Source organism: Myodes glareolus, chromosome 11 (assembly GCF_982192425.1).
Source record: "Myodes glareolus chromosome 11, mMyoGla1.1, whole genome shotgun sequence".
Classification (NCBI taxonomy): domain Eukaryota; kingdom Metazoa; phylum Chordata; class Mammalia; order Rodentia; family Cricetidae; genus Myodes; species Myodes glareolus.
This window is the reverse complement of record NC_142036.1, coordinates 35,439,640-35,458,061: the sequence shown is the minus strand read 5'-3', so window position 1 is coordinate 35,458,061 and position 18,422 is coordinate 35,439,640. Positions and strand designations below refer to the sequence as shown.

The window sequence follows — 18,422 nt, the reverse complement described above, 5'->3', positions numbered from 1 at the left end:
GTACCAGGGACAACACCAGAGTCAGAGAAGGACAATGTGACAATTATACTAGTGACTAGCTTTGCCCTGCACAGGCAGCAACTGGAATGGTGCAGCATGCAGAACGGACTCCTGTCTCCTTTTTAAAAACTTTTATAGAGTTTTTTTCATGCTGATTTTGATTCACACGAGAAGGCCCCAAGGAAACATTTGACTCTGTCACATGCTCAGTGACTTTCCATTGTTAAGTATATCACAGAAACCTAAATTGAAATTGTACCACCTGCTTACTTCTTCACACTTGCAATTTCTGTGTCTTATTGCCAGCTTAACTATGAAATTACAAAATTCACCGAGGGTATGAAACGGTAGCTCTGAACTTTTTCCCCAGTGAGTGTATACACGGTGCTGAGATGGAATCATTAACAGTAGATGCTCGTACTTAGCAGCAAGAAAGTTTTCTGAGAGCTTTTTAACTCTATTTACAAAGAAACTATTTTTACTTTTGTTGACCCTTGTTGTTGAATTTATCCCAAACCATCAGAGGCAAATCAAAAGCAGGAATTCTTCAATACCTGTGTACTGCCAACCAAAAACAAATGGCTTGCTGTTGATTCTTTATAGAATACAAAAACATCCAGATGTTTTGTTAACACTCTTGGTATAAAGTACATATGTACTTCTTTTCCCACAAGCAGTCAAAATAAATTCTGAAAATTAAGATAAAAATGTTTTGGTTACTCACTACTCGTTCTTGGGGTTTCGTCGTTGCCGTTTGATTTTTTAAATTTTGTCTTGTTTAATCCTCCCTCTAAAACTGTAGCCACAGTGTCTGGAGATTCTTTGAGTAGAAAGTTAGCTGTGGGGAATGTAGGCTACGGAGAGACCGTCTAGCCACTGAGCTCCAGCCGTGAACTGAGGTACAAGAGCAGGCATAATTCCGCAATCAGACCCGATGTCACTCGCTAATGTGACCACTGGAGGCCAATATTCTTCCATTCTAACCTAAATTACTAATATTGACTCTCGGCTCACACATCCCATTTCCCACAAAGATGCACAGGATGGCTACAAAAGAGTCGTTTTTGTGATCCACAGAAGTTCTGTGAACTGCGGAGCAGACAAGAGCTACTGAAGGTACAGTGTTATCCAATGCAGTTCCTGATCCAAAAGACCTTTGGAGGGGCCGTTTGAAGTGGGCTGGTCTTTGAGGACAGGACAAACTGTTCTCAAGCTGGAGCCAGGGATTGAGGCAACTATCCATCACTGTGGCAACGGTCTTGGAAAAGGCTCCCAAGTGACCAGGTGACAAGTCCGTGTCTCCCATGACTCAGGGTTAGGGCATCTCTTTTATAGTTTATGAGTGAGAGATTGTGTCTTGTGTGTTAGTTAAAGGCATGGACCTGGCTTTTCTGATAGCGTTCATATGTTCTCAACATACTGCCTTGTGTACACAGAGGGTAGTTTTTTTACTTGTGTGAATAAGTTAGCACCTTGTGCCTTGTGGTGCATTCTGTACAGGTGGTGACCCTCTGTTTGCACAATCAGGATGAACAGTCACCCCGCATTTGCACTCAAAGTGGAGACGGGGCAAGCACAGCCCAAAGCCGCTGTCCCACATTATGGAACTTAGGACAGGACAGCCACTTAGAACAGGACATAGCTTCGTCTCTGGGCCTTTCTTATGAAGAGAAAAACCAGGAGATGAGATTTGTTTGTAGACATTTTGTCTTCATTATTTCATTAATTTGATGCTGCATTTTCATCTATCTTTTTATCTTTACCTGAAGAAATACAAATGTCTGGATAAGCATTGGGAAGCCATCCTTTCAAAGTGTTTATTGAAGTTCATCAAACTAACCACATTTCTCAAATTAGAAATGAAAGCAAAGTGTATGCGAATGTGAGGTGAATTGTAGAGCGGTAACCAAGACTATTTAGACCAAAAGTAAAAGAATTAAAAGTTGCAGAGATGTTTTGTATTTTATCTATATATTGTTGTGATTATGCACGGAAAAAAACTTGTAAATTAGATTGTTATTGAATTTGAATTTATGTGATCATTTTTTACTCTGAAACTTCAGTAAATGTTATTGAAATCAGTCTCTTTTATGATTATCACTGCATTAAATTCACCCAACAAATAAGCTATTTATTTTCATTTTATGCTAAGATGGCTGGCATCATCTTCACTCTAGAAGATTTATTGAGCATATTTTATTGTTACCAAGACAACTGCTCTTAAGTACATAATTTGTATTGGTTTGTCTATACATGGTGAGTAATCATGAAAGATAAACAGACAGAAACAGAGGCAGCAGAGAGACACACAAAGAAAGAATAACTTGTTCAGCTTTAAGTATATATAAGGTTTTGTGTCTGAGAAAAGAAATACTATAAGAAACAGGTATTATGGGCCTGGAGAGATGGATCAGTGGTTAATAATAAGAGCATTGACTGCTCTTGCAAAGGATCCAGGATCAGCTCCCAACACCTACATGGTAGCTCACAACCATCTGTAAGTCTAGTTTCAGGAGATCCATTACCCCATTCTGGCCTCCACAGGCTCCTGCGTGCACATGGTGCACATAAATTCACAATCACATACACATAATATTCTCTCTCTCTCTCTCTCTCTCTCTCTCTCTCTCTCTCCCTCTCTCTCTCTTTCTCTCTCTCTCCAGGAAAAAGATAAATACAATTTGAGTTTTAATTGAAAAATATTAAATTTTATTCATATGCTATTTCTTTTATCATCAAACTTCTAGAAACCCTTTCAACTTTATTCTAACTTCCAATTTAATTTGACATACATCATTTATTTTTAATCTTTTTTATTATTATTACTATCATTATTATTATTATTTTGAACTCAATATGTACCCCCAGGTGGACTGGGACACACAATTGTCCTGCCCCATCTTCCTGGATACCAGAATTATAAATGTGCAGAAGCAAGCCTGATCTATTTCTCTCCTTTGGAGAAGGCTAAATGCCCTAATTTTTAGTCAGTGAAAGTTGCAGTTTAGTCCACATTACCTGCAAGCAATGTGAACTCTTATGAGAGTATGCCCTCAAAAGGCTTGCTGCCAGGCAGCTCTATCTATAAGACCACCTTTGGACTCAAGCAACTCAACCTCCTTTCATAATTCCCAACAGGTGTGCATATTATCCCTTGTTTGCCTTCTGCATGGCCCACTTTTTACACAGAGAGTTTAATAGAACGAGTTGTTCTCATGTATTTTTAACTCCAGAATCCTGGATCTGCACCAATAAGCCTTTAATCACCGCAGTTAAGGGGATGTAACTTCAAGTGAAAGCAATTTATGGATCCGAGTTTTTTTTTTTTCCTTTTTCTTTGGTGAAAAAAAAATGCATTATTATAATGAACACACAAATAAAAACTCCACACAGCTAGATTAAGATACCACTCAAATCACCTGCCTCTGTCCCCCTCCCTCCACCACTGCAGCTCTCCCTCTCTAGCAGTGAGAACACACACTCCTCCTAAACCTCAACTACTTTGTCTGTAAAATGGTCCGATCGGACTGCACCACTGAGAAGGTGGAGATTCTAGGAGTCGTCGTTCAGTTCAGTCAAGCACAGCTTCCCCCCACAGCTTCTCTTCCTCAGGCTGCTGCTCTGGGTGGCACAAGCGTAGAGCGGCGTGCGTGGCTGTGTTAACTGTGTGTCTGAATGGCCCGCTCTTCACTCTTGGTTCTTGCTGTTCCACATTGGCATCTCTACCAGATTCGGGATCCTGGGATCCTTAGAAATTCTCTCCCAGCCCCAGCCAAATAAGCAAGAACACATATGAAGCTTTTTCTTTCTTTCTTCCTTCCTTCCTTCCTTCCCTTCCCTTCCCTTCCCTCCTCTTCCTCCTCCTCCTTCTTCTTTTCTTCTGTCCTTCCTTCCTTCTTCCTTTCTTTCTCTTTCTCTGTCTTCCTTCCTCCCTCCCTAAAAAATAACAACAACAAAAAAAAGATGCCACTCAAACACTGACTTTATTCTCCCCCCCACACACACACACACACTCTCTCTCTCTCTTTTTGTTTCGGTTTTTGTTTTGGGGGGATTGAGACCGAGTTTTTCTGTGTCACCTGGGCCATCCTGGAACTCATTCTGTAGGCCATGCTGGCCTACAACACAGAGATTCATCTGCCTCTGCCTCGCAAGTGCTCAGATTAAAGGCATATTCCACTACCACTGCTTGAATTTCTTAAGATTAAAGCAACATTGGATCTCATAGACAAATACTCAGAAGTTGAGGAGTAAAAACTCTATCTCGTTCATTCACCTACCCCCCTCACATGTCACTAAAGTTCCTAAGTCCTTTTACAAACTAAGTTGGCCTGCTGGTGCTTTGGTCAAGCATGATACAGATATTTTTCTAGTACTGTCAAAGGAAGTAGTGCAAAGTGAGCATAGGTAGAAGAAAGGGAGAAAAGAAGGGGAGGGAGAAGAAATAAAGATCCTAGGGAAATATGATGTCTGTACTCTGGAAAAGAAGATGTACTATGTTATCTATTATCTATATGTAAGTTAGTAAGGACTGATGTGTGATTTCCAATTCAAGGACAAAACTAGACTTGGGCAGATGGGACACATCATTGCTTTTTTTTTTTTTTTTTTTTTTTTTTTGCAAAGTGAGTTGGGACATTGGGCACATCTTTTCCATATGGGACTCTATTCAAGTAATCACTATGTGAAGAGAGAAAGCCAAAAGATGAATACCTGGATGAAGACTCATACTGAGATATTTGAAGATGTTTTCTTATTTATGAGGTTCCCCAGAAAGGAAAGTTGGGGGATACCATAGTGTTGGCAGAGGCTGCTCATTCATTTCCAAGATGCCCAGACCCCAAATAATCACACATAAACTATATTAATTACAAGATTATTTGACAGATAGTTTAAGTGTATTTCTAGCTAGTTCTTACATCTTAAATTAACCCATTTTCATTAATCTGTGTATCGCCACGTGGCTGTGGTCTACCAGTAAGGTTCTTTCAGGCATCTGTCTTCTACGGTGGCTCCACGGCATCTCTCTGACTCTGCCCTCTTTCTCCCAGCATTCAGTTTAGTTTTCCTGGCTAGCTCTAATCTGCCCTTCCATAGGCAAAAGCAGATTTATTCATTAACCAGTGATATTCACAGCATACAGAGGGGAATCCCACACCACCATACCTTCAATTTGCAGGTTCAACAAAGAAGATTTACGGTTCTGAGAAAGTGTTGGCTGATTATCAGTTAGCATCATAGTACAGTAAACCTGACATTCTCATGAATATACTATAGGGACACCCTACGTTCCTTTTCAGTGAGCAAATGCAGTGTGATAGTGGAGAAAGCATATTGCTCTACATCCAGTTCACAGATGAATTTTGAGGACTCATGTTCCGCATCTGAATCACAATCTCAGTTCTTATTTTCCCGGAGGAGAAATCATGATGGCTTTGTCGATTTTGTTTGTGTTTAACACTTCTGATAAGATATTCTTGTAATTAAGTGAGTAATTAGAAAGGACTAATGATGAAGACTCCAATCACATGACTGTCGTTTCCTTAGGAAGCTCATCGAGACTCACCTGAAGACCATCCCCAGTCTCGCGTTTTCAAATCTGCCCAATATTTCCAGGATGTAAGTACTTATCTTAATATACAGAGAACTTTGCTGTTGTGACATGCTTTCTAAATGTGCTCTGTCGAAAAAGCAATTTCTATTACACTTGCATAAATCAATGACATTCACATTTTTAGCATATTTGAAATTTATTTATATAGTACTTACCTGCTTAGTTACACCTCCATGTTTTGCTTCCTTTAGGACCTTTTAAATCTAATGCAAATTTAAATTCTTTGGTCATGTCATATTCACCGTTTTTGTGTATTTTGATATATCTTAGGTTGTGACAAAAACCTTAGTTGAGAATATCCAGACATTTATGTGTCTCTCTTTTACCCATTCATCCTAGAATTTTATTGATTCACCTCCACCACTAATACAATGCAAACATTTACATTTTCTCCCAAATGCCGCCAATCATTTGAGATTTCTCTCGCTTAAACATGAATTTAAAACAATTCTAAGCCTGAGAAACAGAAATGTGGTATGTGGACAGATGAGAAAGGGAACTTGCATGTCAGACTGATGATCACAAATCTGTGTGCAGATTTGTGACCAACGCTGAGTCACCAATAATTGGTGTTTCATTAAGGAAAGAAGTAAAAGTACTTTCCTCCTTAAAATCATGTAACCCAGGGTAAGTTCAGATTTGAAACTTGTACTTCACGCTCCGCATGTCTACCATCCCCTGTCTCCCTGTTGCTTGGGTCTGAATCTGTGCCTGGTTGAAGGTTGTCTTGATCTGTCCCCGTGTCTTTGTCTTCCATCTGTGTGCATCCATGTGTTCTGCTGTGTGGCTATGTGTATTTGTTTGGGTCTCCGTGTCTCTCTCTCCTCCCGCAAAGCACTTTGCCCTGTATTTTCCGGACAGCATAGAAATCAGCCACGGGAAAGGGATGGAATACTTCTCAGAAATCTTGAACAGCATTTTACAAGGATCAAATCACAAACTCCGACTGATCCCAGCTGACCCAGACAGCAAACAGTTCTACAAAACCATTGTTTATCAACCAATATCTATAAATGGATGCTTTAAAGTTTTAAGGAAGGTTTTAGAAAGTTGCTTTCAACTTTAGTATTTGCTGTTTTAAGCAAATAACACACATGTGTTCTTCTGGATTGTGGCATAGAGGAGTACGTAATTTGAGTTTACTACTATGGGTTAGCTTGGGTTGCAAAAGTTGACTACATGAAAAATCCAAGGTGAGGTAAGGTTGATTGTTCCATTGTTCTCTTAAAAGCAGAGGAAACAGGCTGAAGGCACAGTACCCTAGCGGTCTTACATCTCAAGTGACCTCAAGTTGTATTATCAGCTTTGGCTGTGATGTCCAGCAACAATTCCAGTGTCTCAGAATGTAAGAGACACTTTCGGAATTTCACATTGCCATAGTCTGTACATGAAATGAGTGAGATACTTGTCTCTTTTGGTGGCAGTTCAGGTGAGCTCAAACACACCCAGTAACACCAGGAGTGACCGGTACAGTTCATAACTCAACTTATTCCACCTCTGGCCACGTGTTGAACATCTGTTGCATCGTTTCAATGATTCTCAGCCAGAATGAACTCTGACATTTGGTTGTTCGCCAAAATTGCAGAGGAGAATGTGACTGGCCTCCTCTGCAATTTTGTGTGGAGGTAAAGGATGTGAAAGACATCCTCTCCTGCAGACACATGATAGAGACATTTTTTATTCAGTCAGCAAGCATTTGTTTCACTTTGGCTATGAGCACTTATTGTTCTAAAATTATATTCAGCTGGGAGGAGACAGATAATGAGCCAAACATAGTAAAGTAAATTATATACTTATTCAGACAGAAAGAATGCGTACAAGAACGGGGAAATGCAAGGTATAATGAAGAATATTGGACGCTGTGGGCACGTGCATGCCCAGGGGAGTGATGTAAATAGAAACTGAGGTTCTTAGATGTCATTAAAACAGTCTCAAACTGAGTGATGGTGGCACACACCTTTAATCCCTGTACTCGGGGGAGCAGAGGCAGGTGGATCTCTGCGAGTTAGAGGCCAGCCTGGTCTACAAAGCAAGTTCCTGGATAACCAGCACTACACAGGAAATCCTGTCTCTAAAAACAGTCTCAGTCACACGATGAAGACGGTAGAATGGGAGATGCTAAAGGACAAAGCAAGAACAACCTTAAGAGCTTGTGGTCCTTGAGGAGGTGGGAAAGGATCGCAGCCAAGCAGAATTAGGGATGTAAGAAAACAGTCCCTTTCTCCACTGTCACAAGAAAGTTATTGGTGGGGAGGGGAGATCCAAGGAATTCCTATCTCCTGCTTCAACGCTTTCAATAGAGTTTGTCTGCTAAGACTGGTGGTGAACAATCAGAATTCGAAATATTATATAACCTAGAATAGGCAGGAGGAGGAGGGTGAATGATAAACACACAATACTCATGGAGATTTGAAAGTCTCCTTGAGGCATTCCCCAGGGAGCCCGCACTGGGTTCGTCAGCCTAAGATCTCCTGTACCGTTCAGAGCACTTAATACTTGCTGGACTAATCCGATCTGATAGTCTGCATCTCCCAATTCTATGAGTTTCTTGAAGCTAAGGAAGTAATCTGTTTTATCAATATCAAGAAAGATACCTGGCATCAAGTAAATGTTCAACAGATATCTGCGGGATGCGTAGGCATACAGTAATAACAGTAAGACATCTCAGAGGAAGCAAGAGGAGATCACCAAGATGACCCTAGGTTCGCCCAGTAAATTAAAAAATCTCCACCAGTGACTCTGGCAAATGCTTCAACAGGAGAAAAGTACCCTAAATTTTATAAGAGGTTGTATAGTCATCATAGTAATTGATTAACATTTACAAGCAATAAAGAGATGTGTCTTATTTTTAAAATGGGACGAAATAAAGTCATTGCTCCAGTCCTGGTGAATAAATAATTCCTACATTTGAGCTATAGCAAGCTCTGAGGTTAGAGAAACCAGAACTTCAGCTCAGTGTGGTGGGTAGAAGGAACTTCTCTGAAAATTCAGTAGGAAATGTGGGGTAAAGGCTGTGAAGCAAGCACAAGGAAGTAAGTGGCCAGCTTTCAGAATGACTCTTGCTCCACTCTCACCCATGAAAAATTCTCTATGGTCCCTAAACAGTAAACCGATCCTGTAAAAAGTGTTCTGAGATAATGTTTGGATCAAAACAATTTACATACTGTTGCTTAGTCACAAAGGACAAAGGGCTAGGAAACCTGATAAGTCAAAGGCTGTTTGTTCATAGAATAAATAATTCTAATCAGCGTAGGGCTACCAGAATAGTAGCAAGCAACCCTGTTAAAAAGAAAAAAAAAAGATACCCAGATCCTAACAATTAATGTCCCTCTTATGAAGAATGTCATTCAAAAAAAATTAACAAGAAAGCTTTTGAAAAAATATAAATGCTTGGCCCAGTCTGCATGATCCTGAATCAATGATCCTGGGATGGGCATTGAATCTGTGTGGATTATTCTTGTTGCAAGAGGGACTTAGACAAAACCATCTGAAACAGCACAGCTTACATACAAATTCCCAACTGCTCATGCAATGGAGCATCTGTCTTTTCCCCTCTCTTAGTACCTAAAACGTTTATTTGCGTGATATTTTGCTGAACAATTTGACGACAAATCCTGGAACTTTTCAGTTTCATTCAAAATCAGAAATATAGGTCTTAAGAGAGAATGTGTGATGATCTCTAATTACCAGTAATGCATTGTGTTGCATTCAGGAAAGAAATGAAAGAAATGGTTTCCTCACTTTGAAGCCATTTAACCAAAAGGAGTCCAGATTTGTGTTCTTGACTTCATGTGCTCAGTGTCTTCCATCCTCTGTGTGTCTGTTGTTTTAGTCTTAATCTCGTCCTACCTGCACTGACTGGTGTGTGTGTGTATGTGTGTGTGTGTGTGTCTGTGTCTGTGTCTGTTGTGTGTCTTTCTCTCACAAAAGGTTTCACTCTATCTTTATTGAACAGCACAGAAGGCATCACATGGGGAGGAATGGACAATAAAAATCTTTAACTGAGTTTTACAAGATATTCTCACTGGCCCAAGCTGATCCCAGCTGACCCAACTAAACAAACATTGTTTATCAAATAATATCCATGAATGGATGCCTTCAACCTTTATGGTAGATTTTAGATTGCTTTCAACTTCTGTATTTGCTACTTTCAACAAATAATACACATGCATTGTTATAGGACAAAGGCAAGGAAAGGCACATAATATTTCTGTTGTTGTGTGTTTGGTTTTTTTGTTTGTTTGTTTTTCATGATGGGATTTCTCTGTGTGATAGGTGTGCTATCCTGGAACTCCCTTCGTAGACCAGGCTGGCCTCGAACTCATAGAAATCCACCTGCCTCTGCCTCCGAGTGCTGGCATTAAAGATGTGTGCCACCACACCCCACTATAAAGCACATAGTTTAAGGTTCCAGCTATTCCTTAGCTTAGGTTGTAAAAGTTAATTCCATGGGAAAGCCATGGCAAGTAAGGTTGGTTGTTCCACCGCCCTCTTCAAAGCAGGCTAAACAAAGAGACTGAGTACTCAGGAGGCTGGCCGTCTTAAGTGACTTCAAGATGGGTTGTTAGCTTTGGCTGTGAGGCCCAGCAAAGCTTCCAGTTTCTTAGGAGTTAGGAGACATTTTCAGAATATTGCATCATCTCCGTAGTCACCACCCTCTGGAGAATGCCAGTTCTCTCGTTAGTTCCTTGGAAATTTTATTTCTATCCCCACGCTGTTAAGCCCATTATTAAAAAATGCTTCTTATTCTCTTTAATGTTCTTTTGTGACACTTTCTGATTTTGATATTTATTTATGTATTTACTGAGCATGTATTTACTGAGCATGTGTTTACGGAGTCTGCTTAATGTTAAGAACTATGAGAACACACACAATTCGGTGGTCAAAAGCAGACACAAGCCTCCACATTAGGTGACTGACAGCTTAATGGTATGACATAAATCAAATGCTGCCCAAATAATTAGGGAGATGCACTGTGGTTATCCATGAAAGGTGAATTTATATTGCTGTGATGGTGTATCATGGTGATGGTAGCGTCTTTGGGAAACTGGTAGAAAACTCCTGAAGAAAGTGACATTTGAGGCCTGCAGAGAAATGAAACATAAAGGATTCGGAAGTCTTAGACATACTGGGATTTGTGGGGGGAGGGGAGAGGGAATGTGGTTAGAGACTACATATGTGCTTTATTCATGGTCCATGATTTGGGAAGGCTCTAACAAAGAAGATATTTAAAAATTATGTTTGAAATAGAGGTGTAGTGGCACATATTAATAAATACCAGTACTCTAGAGGTAGAAATGGATGCATATCTAGGGACAACTGGCCAGCCAGCCTAGTCTACTTAGGTGTCCCACGCTAATAAGAGACCTCGTCTGTAAAAACAATGTGGATGTGGCATTCTGAGTTATGACAGCCAAAGTTTCCTCAAGCCTACACACACACACACACACACACAGAGAGAGAGAGAGAGAGAGAGAGAGAGAGAGAGAGAAAGAGAGAGAGAGAGAGAGAGAGAGAGAGAGAAATACACTTGTTTGCCTGTATAAACATGAACACATGCATATATATATATATATATATAGTGTGTGTGTGTGTGTGTGTGTGTGTGTGTGTGCTTATATCACAGATACTTGCACATCCATGTTTACTGTAGCACTTTTCACACTACTGAAATTAGGGAACCAACCTTGGCACTCATCAATGGGAATGGGTAAGAAAACGTGGTTTGCAGACACAATGAAACTGATTTCAGTCATAAAGAATGGAGGGGGGTTAAAGCTTCTGAAGACCGTCTTGTTAAGCAAATTCAGACAGTCTCAGAAAGACACATATTGCAAGTGTCCTCTCATTTATGGGTCCTAGACTTTGTAGATACATAAAGCCACATATATACAGATGGTAGGCCGGTAGAAGCAATGCTGTCCAGGGGAACCAAGGGGACTAATGGGGAAGGGGTGGAGCAAGAGAAGAGAGAGCAGTGGACTGTGGGGGATATGTTAATAGCACAGTATATACATGCATTGCAATGGCCTGTGTAAGCCAATGTGATAAAGTAAAATAGAGTGTTTGGAACCCATTGCTAACTTCCTACTTTCTTATTTCTATAATGTTTAGCTATTTATCTATAGATGCAACTCTGCAGCGGCTGGAGCCACACTCTTTCTACAACCTGAGCAAAATGACTCACATGTAAGTACAAGGGAAAGTACTGAGTAGAGCCAGATCACAGCCACCGTTACAAATAGTCGTTTACATTGATTTATTTTATTTTGGCAGTGTCGGGTGTGCCACAAGATGCAAGTGGGGGTTGGAAGACAACCTGCAGAAGTCAATTCTTCCCTTTCACCAAGTGGGTTTTGGGGATAGAACTCAGGTCATTAGACTGGGCAGCAAGCGACCTTACAGGCTGAGTCATCTCTCCAAATCCACAAAGAAAGTTCTTGAGAACTTGTCAACATTAGACTTAAAGTAGAAGAAGTGCTCCAGTGAATGATTAGAAAAAAATAAAAGATGAGCCTCTCCAACCATATACTCTGTACTGAGAAAATGAACAGAGGCAGAGGGGGTAAATGTGGAGGTAAATAGAAATAGTTTTGACTGCACCAAAAAAAAAAAAAACCCACTGTGGAATTTAAATACAGGTAACCCATGCTCTGCATGATAGCCTGGCACCCTAAAAACATACAAACCAGAACTGGGTGAAGAAACTCAACCATCAGTGAGAAAAGTTTGAGTACTTTGTGACATTTAAAATTTTTGTCAAAACATTAAAATTTGTCTTACTGGTGCAAACATAGAAAGAAAGAAAAGATTTAAAAAATCTAATATTATCTGAATGAACAATTTGAGACATCAAAAATATTCAGAATTACAGTATTTGGGAGTTGTAAAAGCTTCTTAAGAAGTTTAAACTGTGCTTGCCCATTTTTGCTTTGTTACATGAGTTACAAGAAAGTATCTTTCTAATGTTTTGCAGAAATCTAGGTCTGGATGCTAACACTCAGTCCTCTTTCTTTCGATGTAATAAACTATCTCCAAGGATTTCTTTAATGTGGTTTTGTTTTATTTTTGATTTTTTTTTTAAGGAGATTGTTGGAGATTGGGAAGGTTTTCATGGTTGTTACGGTTTGATTTGGTTTGGTTCAGGATTTTGAGAACAAGTCTCATTCTGTAGCCCAAGCTAGCCTCGAACTTACAACAATCCCCCCACCTCATTCTCCTAGATGTTGTGATTATAGGTATAAAACACCTTGCCTTGCTTTGAGGTAGAAAAGGGGTGGCCGAAACAGGGTTTCATTATATAATCCAGGCTGGTCAAGAACTATGTGCTATAGGCTTGTCTTGAACATGTATTCCTCCCACATTGGCCTCCACATGCTAGGATTATAGCCATGTCCATGTACCACAACTGGGCCCTGCATTTTCATTAATTTCAAATACATCAATTCACTCTTTCAATTAACTCATCTCTTACTCAGAAACTCACAGGCACACATTGTGTTCCTTATTGTCTGTGAGTGAAGGGAATTACAATGACAATTACCAGGGACTGAAACAGTCATGTGATTGGTCACCTACTATGAGTCCCATTGCAGTAAAGCTTGTAACTTTATTCTCTTATTCAGCTAGAATCCAGTGATAACCACATTTGAAACTGTTACTAAGCCTAATTGTTTAACGAGATCACAAAATTCACACACTGTAGGTCCGTGGCTCAATAATTTTTGGAAACTTGCTGATTGATCATCATAACAATCCAGTTTTAGAATACACATTACTATCAAGGACAAAAGTATCATTGTGGATATTTGTAGTTTATCTCAACTTTCTCTTTTCTGCCAGATCTCCCTCCCCTCCTCTCCTCTCCTCTCCTCTCCTCTCCTCTCCCCTCCCCTCCCCTCCCCTCCCCTCCTCTCTTCTTCTCTCCTCTTTTTTCTCTCCTCTTTTCTCTTCTCCTCTCTCCTCTTATCTTGTCTCTTCTCCTCTCCTTTCCTCTTCGCTCTCTCCTTCCTCACCCCCTCTTCTCCCCTCTCCTTCCCCCCATCTCTTCCTTAGTGCTAGGGATCAAACCTGAGGCTCTATGCCTGCTAAGTACTTGCTAGACCACTGTGCTCTGCCTCAGATCCTGCTCTAAAATATTGCTACAACTTTGTCTTACGTGGACCTTTCCTATAAATGGATGCATATAGTAAGTGACCTTTGTGTGCTTTACTTCTTTCATTTCTTCGTGTCTGTGAGATGCGGCTCATCTCCACTGTAGCACAGATCTGTGGTTCCTTCCTTCTATTGCTGAATAGCCAGGCTTGCGGTAGGATCTTGAGTCTGTCACCTCTGGCCACATAACTTTGGATAAGGTCCCTTGAGTCATAGTTTCCTCATCCATAAATACAGACAATAGCAGCACTTCCTCCTTCTACCGGCTCTCATGAAGTACTGGATGTATCCTACCGCTGAAAGCTTTCCACAAATAATCCTCCTAGAACAAAGCCTCTTAAGAATTACAATGATCAGATTCCAAGCTTTCCAAATAATAGCACGGATGACTGGACACAATAATGCTCTTGGTGGCCAAGCCTCAGGGGACATCTACAGAACAAAAGACTACAGACCTTAGTGGGTTCTTACTGACTTTCCTTGTAAGCATAGAGAGTGCTATGAACCTCTTCTAGCCGATCCATGTGTGCCAAATTTTCAACTTTACTAGTGACAGCCCAGGTTTAACAGTTGTTATGACACTTATGTTAACTACATATCCTTGATCAGTGAATGCATGAACCTAATTATGTAAGTTACAAACGTATATGATATCACAACATATCCCATATGCTGAGTCTTAAGTTATTGGCATCACAAAATAAGCCCAAGCAAGCCATTTAGGCTCCTTCTGTCCCTTTCACCTGAAACTGCAGTCAACAGACTCTTGGTCCTTTCTGCAACACCGTCATTTGTCATGATTGACTAGCTTACCCCTCTAGTTCTCACCGTCATGGCAACATCACTGGCTCTTGTCTCTATAAAGACGTCTGCGCTCACCTGTTTGCCAAACCGCTGGAGGGGTTTTCTTCTCTACCAAAATCTAAAAAGAAAGCAGGGAAGATAAGAAACAAAACAACAGACAAACAAAGCTTTGAGACTACAGTTAAGAGAAAGGTGGTCCATAAGTTCAAACTGACTGAGACCAAGTCCATGAGGGAAATCATGTCCAGGAGAGGAGCTAGGAATCAGTGACTAAGGACACAGAGTTTCTGTCTTGCCATATAAATGTATCCTCATCTTTTCATGAACTTTTGTTAAACTTGATTTATCTTTAGTAAAGAGTGGAAGGGTTGCATTTTGCTGACAGCGCTCTCGTTAACTCTTGCAGAGAAATCCGCAACACCAGAAGCTTAACTTACATAGACCCTGATGCACTAACAGAGCTGCCCTTGCTCAAATTCCTGTAAGTATTGACTCCTTCGTTATTGGGGTGTGTGTGTGAGCGTGTGTATGTGTATCTGTGTGTGTGTATGTGTGTGTGTGTTTTAGAGTTGTGATGATATTGTCTATCAAGAAGCTCCCTAAGATGATATTGTCTAGCATCATTTTTAATGGCGTATGGCAAATCAGATCATTTCCTGTGACTTTTCACCTTCCCCATTGGACAAAGTACCACATGAACAGCTCACGTTTAAAGCCTACCCCAAAAAGTCAGCACATAGATCTGGGACCAAAGAGCTGCTCCCAGAACCAGGAGGAAGGAAATAGTAAAATATATATATGTGGTCTTTAAGTGTAGACAAAACAAAATCCTGAGAGCCAACTGGTCAATGTTTGGAAACAATTTTATATTTATGTTTATTGACAAAAAAAATCAGAAATTTCAAAAAGCAAAGTCTCAGTACAGAAGGGACACACTTCTACTTGACTTTGGCAATGACTTATGAGCTGGCCATAAACTTTATCAGAGCAGGGGGCATTTTGGTTCTATTTCATCCTTACTGCCCATCACCCAGTAGATAGTCTAGGAAAATGTCTTAAATGGATGTGAATATTTGACCCAAAGCCCTCTACACACCAGCTGGAGGAGCCTTCTTTCCTGTTCAAATGCAATTTTAAAAATTAGGGAAAAAAAACCAGCACAATGAAATAAAAATCAGTCTTTAACCCTGTGCCTGGAAATAATCACTATTAACATATAGTTCATTTTCATCCAGACTTTTAAAATAAAAGTTTTAAGAGGGAAGTCTTTAAGGATGAATAGAAGGTATTCAAGAAGTACAGAGACATTATGTTAGAAAGGGCCTTACACGGATAGGGTACCAGGATAAAGATAGAAGCATGAAACCACATGGCCCACTTGGGAGAACTGGAAACAGCCCCATGTCACAGGAGTGGGAAAGGGAAATTCCACATCTAATGGCGTGTGCGACTTAAAGGCTTCTTGTGGGCCAAGGCAGTCGATCCTTTTATGGACTTGCTTTCAACTTAGTGGATGGTCAATCAGGCAATTAAGGAAGACATCAAAGAAGAAAAGGAGTCATTTAGTGGGTTTGGAGAGTAGAGAGGTCAAGGTTCCAGTCTCATTAATCCAACATTTATGGCCTCCACTGAACTCTCTGGCCTTTTTGTCCTTCTCTTTTTCACGAACCCCCAATCACGGCTGAACTGCTGCTATATTTCATAGACACCCATGGAACATCACTTCTCTCCTTCTGGATCATCCCCTTTATTCCTTTTTGAGTTCTATGGCTCCTGCTGCCTCTTCAGTCCAACGCCTTTCTCTTTAGAAGGCGTCGAGGCTGAATGACCTTTGAACATGTCTCAGGGAAACCTGAATTGTTTCCCACTAGAAGAGCTAGGTCGGGTCAAAGTCTCCCCTGGTCTGTACCATGTCATTCCAAATGTACTTTGTTTCCTCTGCTCTGTTCTTGTAGCTGGGGAAAGTGTCAAAGGAATTAAATCCTGGAGGCATTCGGAGCCTCAAACTTTTGTGTTCGTGTTCTGTTTCACACATCTTTTAATCTTGACATACTTTTCCCTTGATGGAAGGAGAAGCTATCATCTTTCAGATTTTCCTTTTTTCCTGAGAGTGTTGGTTAAAGACTGCTGTATACCCACAGGGTTGTTACTGCAGAAAAGGAACTCTTAGCAAAATAATAATGCAGTAGGATGCAGATTTGGGGGGTATGGAGGGGACAGGGCCTCTCTGCTTCGTCCTGGCTGTCCTGGAACTCACTATGTAGACCAGGCTGGCCTCATATTTATAGAGATTTTTCTGCCTCTGGAGTGCTGGGATTAATGGCACGGACCGCCATGACACAATGTAGAACTAACAACAGGAAAGCTGACTTGGAGCTGGATAGTCATGTGTTCTTCTTCCACTGGCCTCGGACAGCCCATCCCCCAACATACACATAATATGCATGTACACGCACACAGACGCATACAGACACACACAGAGAGAGAGACACACATACAAAGACACCACACCACTTGCGCAAGCACATATACAACGTCTTCCAATTAAAATAGGGAAATATCTCTCTCTCTCCACCTCCTCCTCTCCTCTCCCTTGTTTCTTCCTCTATTTCTAGGAATCTCATTGGGCTCAAATAATCAACATATAGTTCTAAGCAGGCCATAGATATCACTACTATTGACTGGATTAAATTATGCTTTGAAAAATTTCATCTCATGTCAGGGTTAGCACTTAGCACAGTCATGAGGTATTGGGTGGAGGACTTGGGATTTACCTCCTAGTCTCATGATTTCAGCCATTACAGTATACTTCCTAGGTATTGATATCTAAACTTTCATTTCTTCTTTTTTTAATATAGTGGCATTTTCAACACTGGACTCAGAATATTCCCTGACCTGACCAAAATTTATTCAACTGATGTATTCTTTATACTGTAAGTAAGTTCACCATGCAATATTTGGCAAGAACTGGGGTGCAAGTCATGGCAGTAGAAGCCAGAAAAAGCAATGGATTCCAAGAAAAAGCAGTAAGCAGGGTAATATGCTGAAGGGTAGAGTGAGGCACAAGTAAGGAACGCCACTGATAAGCTGTGGGCCACTTGTGGTTCACACAACGGCTTGTGTAGAATGGTGGTGGCAGGAAGCTGGGTTGGAACAGGTGTGGACTGGCTAGTTTCACGTCCACTTGACACAAGCTAACCTCATCTGAGAGAGAAAATCTCCATTAAGAAAATGTCTCCATAAAGTCAGATTGAATGCTGATGTGGGACACCCCTCTGTAGACTGTGAATATGTTTTATTGCCATTGGTTAATAAAGAAGCTGTTTTGGCCTATGGAAGGGCAAAATAAAGCCAGGTGGAAAATCCAAACGGAGCTATAGAGAGAGAGTAGGCAGAGTCAGGGAGATGCCACGTAGCTCCAAGGAGACAGATGCTGGAACACCAGGACCAGTAGGCTACACCCTGTGGTAATACATAGATTAATAGAAATGAGTTAATTTAAGATGTAAGAGCTAGCTAGAAATAGGCCTGAGACATCGGCCAAAAGTGTTGTAATTAATAGAGTTTCTGTGTGATTATTTGGGTCTGGGTGGCCAGGAAACGAATGAGCAGTCTCTGTTTACAGTAAGCAGGCCTGTAAGGCATTTTTAAATAAGAAATTGATGGAGGAGGGCCCATCCCACTGTGGGTGGGGCCATCTCTGGGCTGTGGCCTTGCATTCTGTAAGAAAGCAGGCTGAACAAGCCAAGAGGAGCAGGACAGTAAGCAGTATTCCACCGTGGCCTCAGCTCAGCTCCTGCCTCCAGGTTCCTGCTGTGCTGGAGTTCCTGTCCTGACTTCCTTTGATGAT

At 40.8% G+C, this 18,422-nt stretch overlaps 1 protein-coding gene across 1 annotated transcript in view; it reads left to right on the top strand.

The window, feature by feature from the left end:
* The window catches only part of Tshr (thyroid stimulating hormone receptor), a 126,288-nt gene that overhangs the window by 67,789 nt on the left and 40,077 nt on the right, over positions 1-18,422 (top strand). The window contains exons 2-5 of the mRNA XM_087911589.1: positions 5,548-5,619; positions 11,729-11,803; positions 14,979-15,053; positions 17,431-17,505. Of these exons, the coding sequence (XP_087767715.1) occupies positions 5,548-5,619; positions 11,729-11,803; positions 14,979-15,053; positions 17,431-17,505 (297 nt within the window). The remainder of the gene's footprint in view (positions 1-5,547; positions 5,620-11,728; positions 11,804-14,978; positions 15,054-17,430; positions 17,506-18,422) is intronic.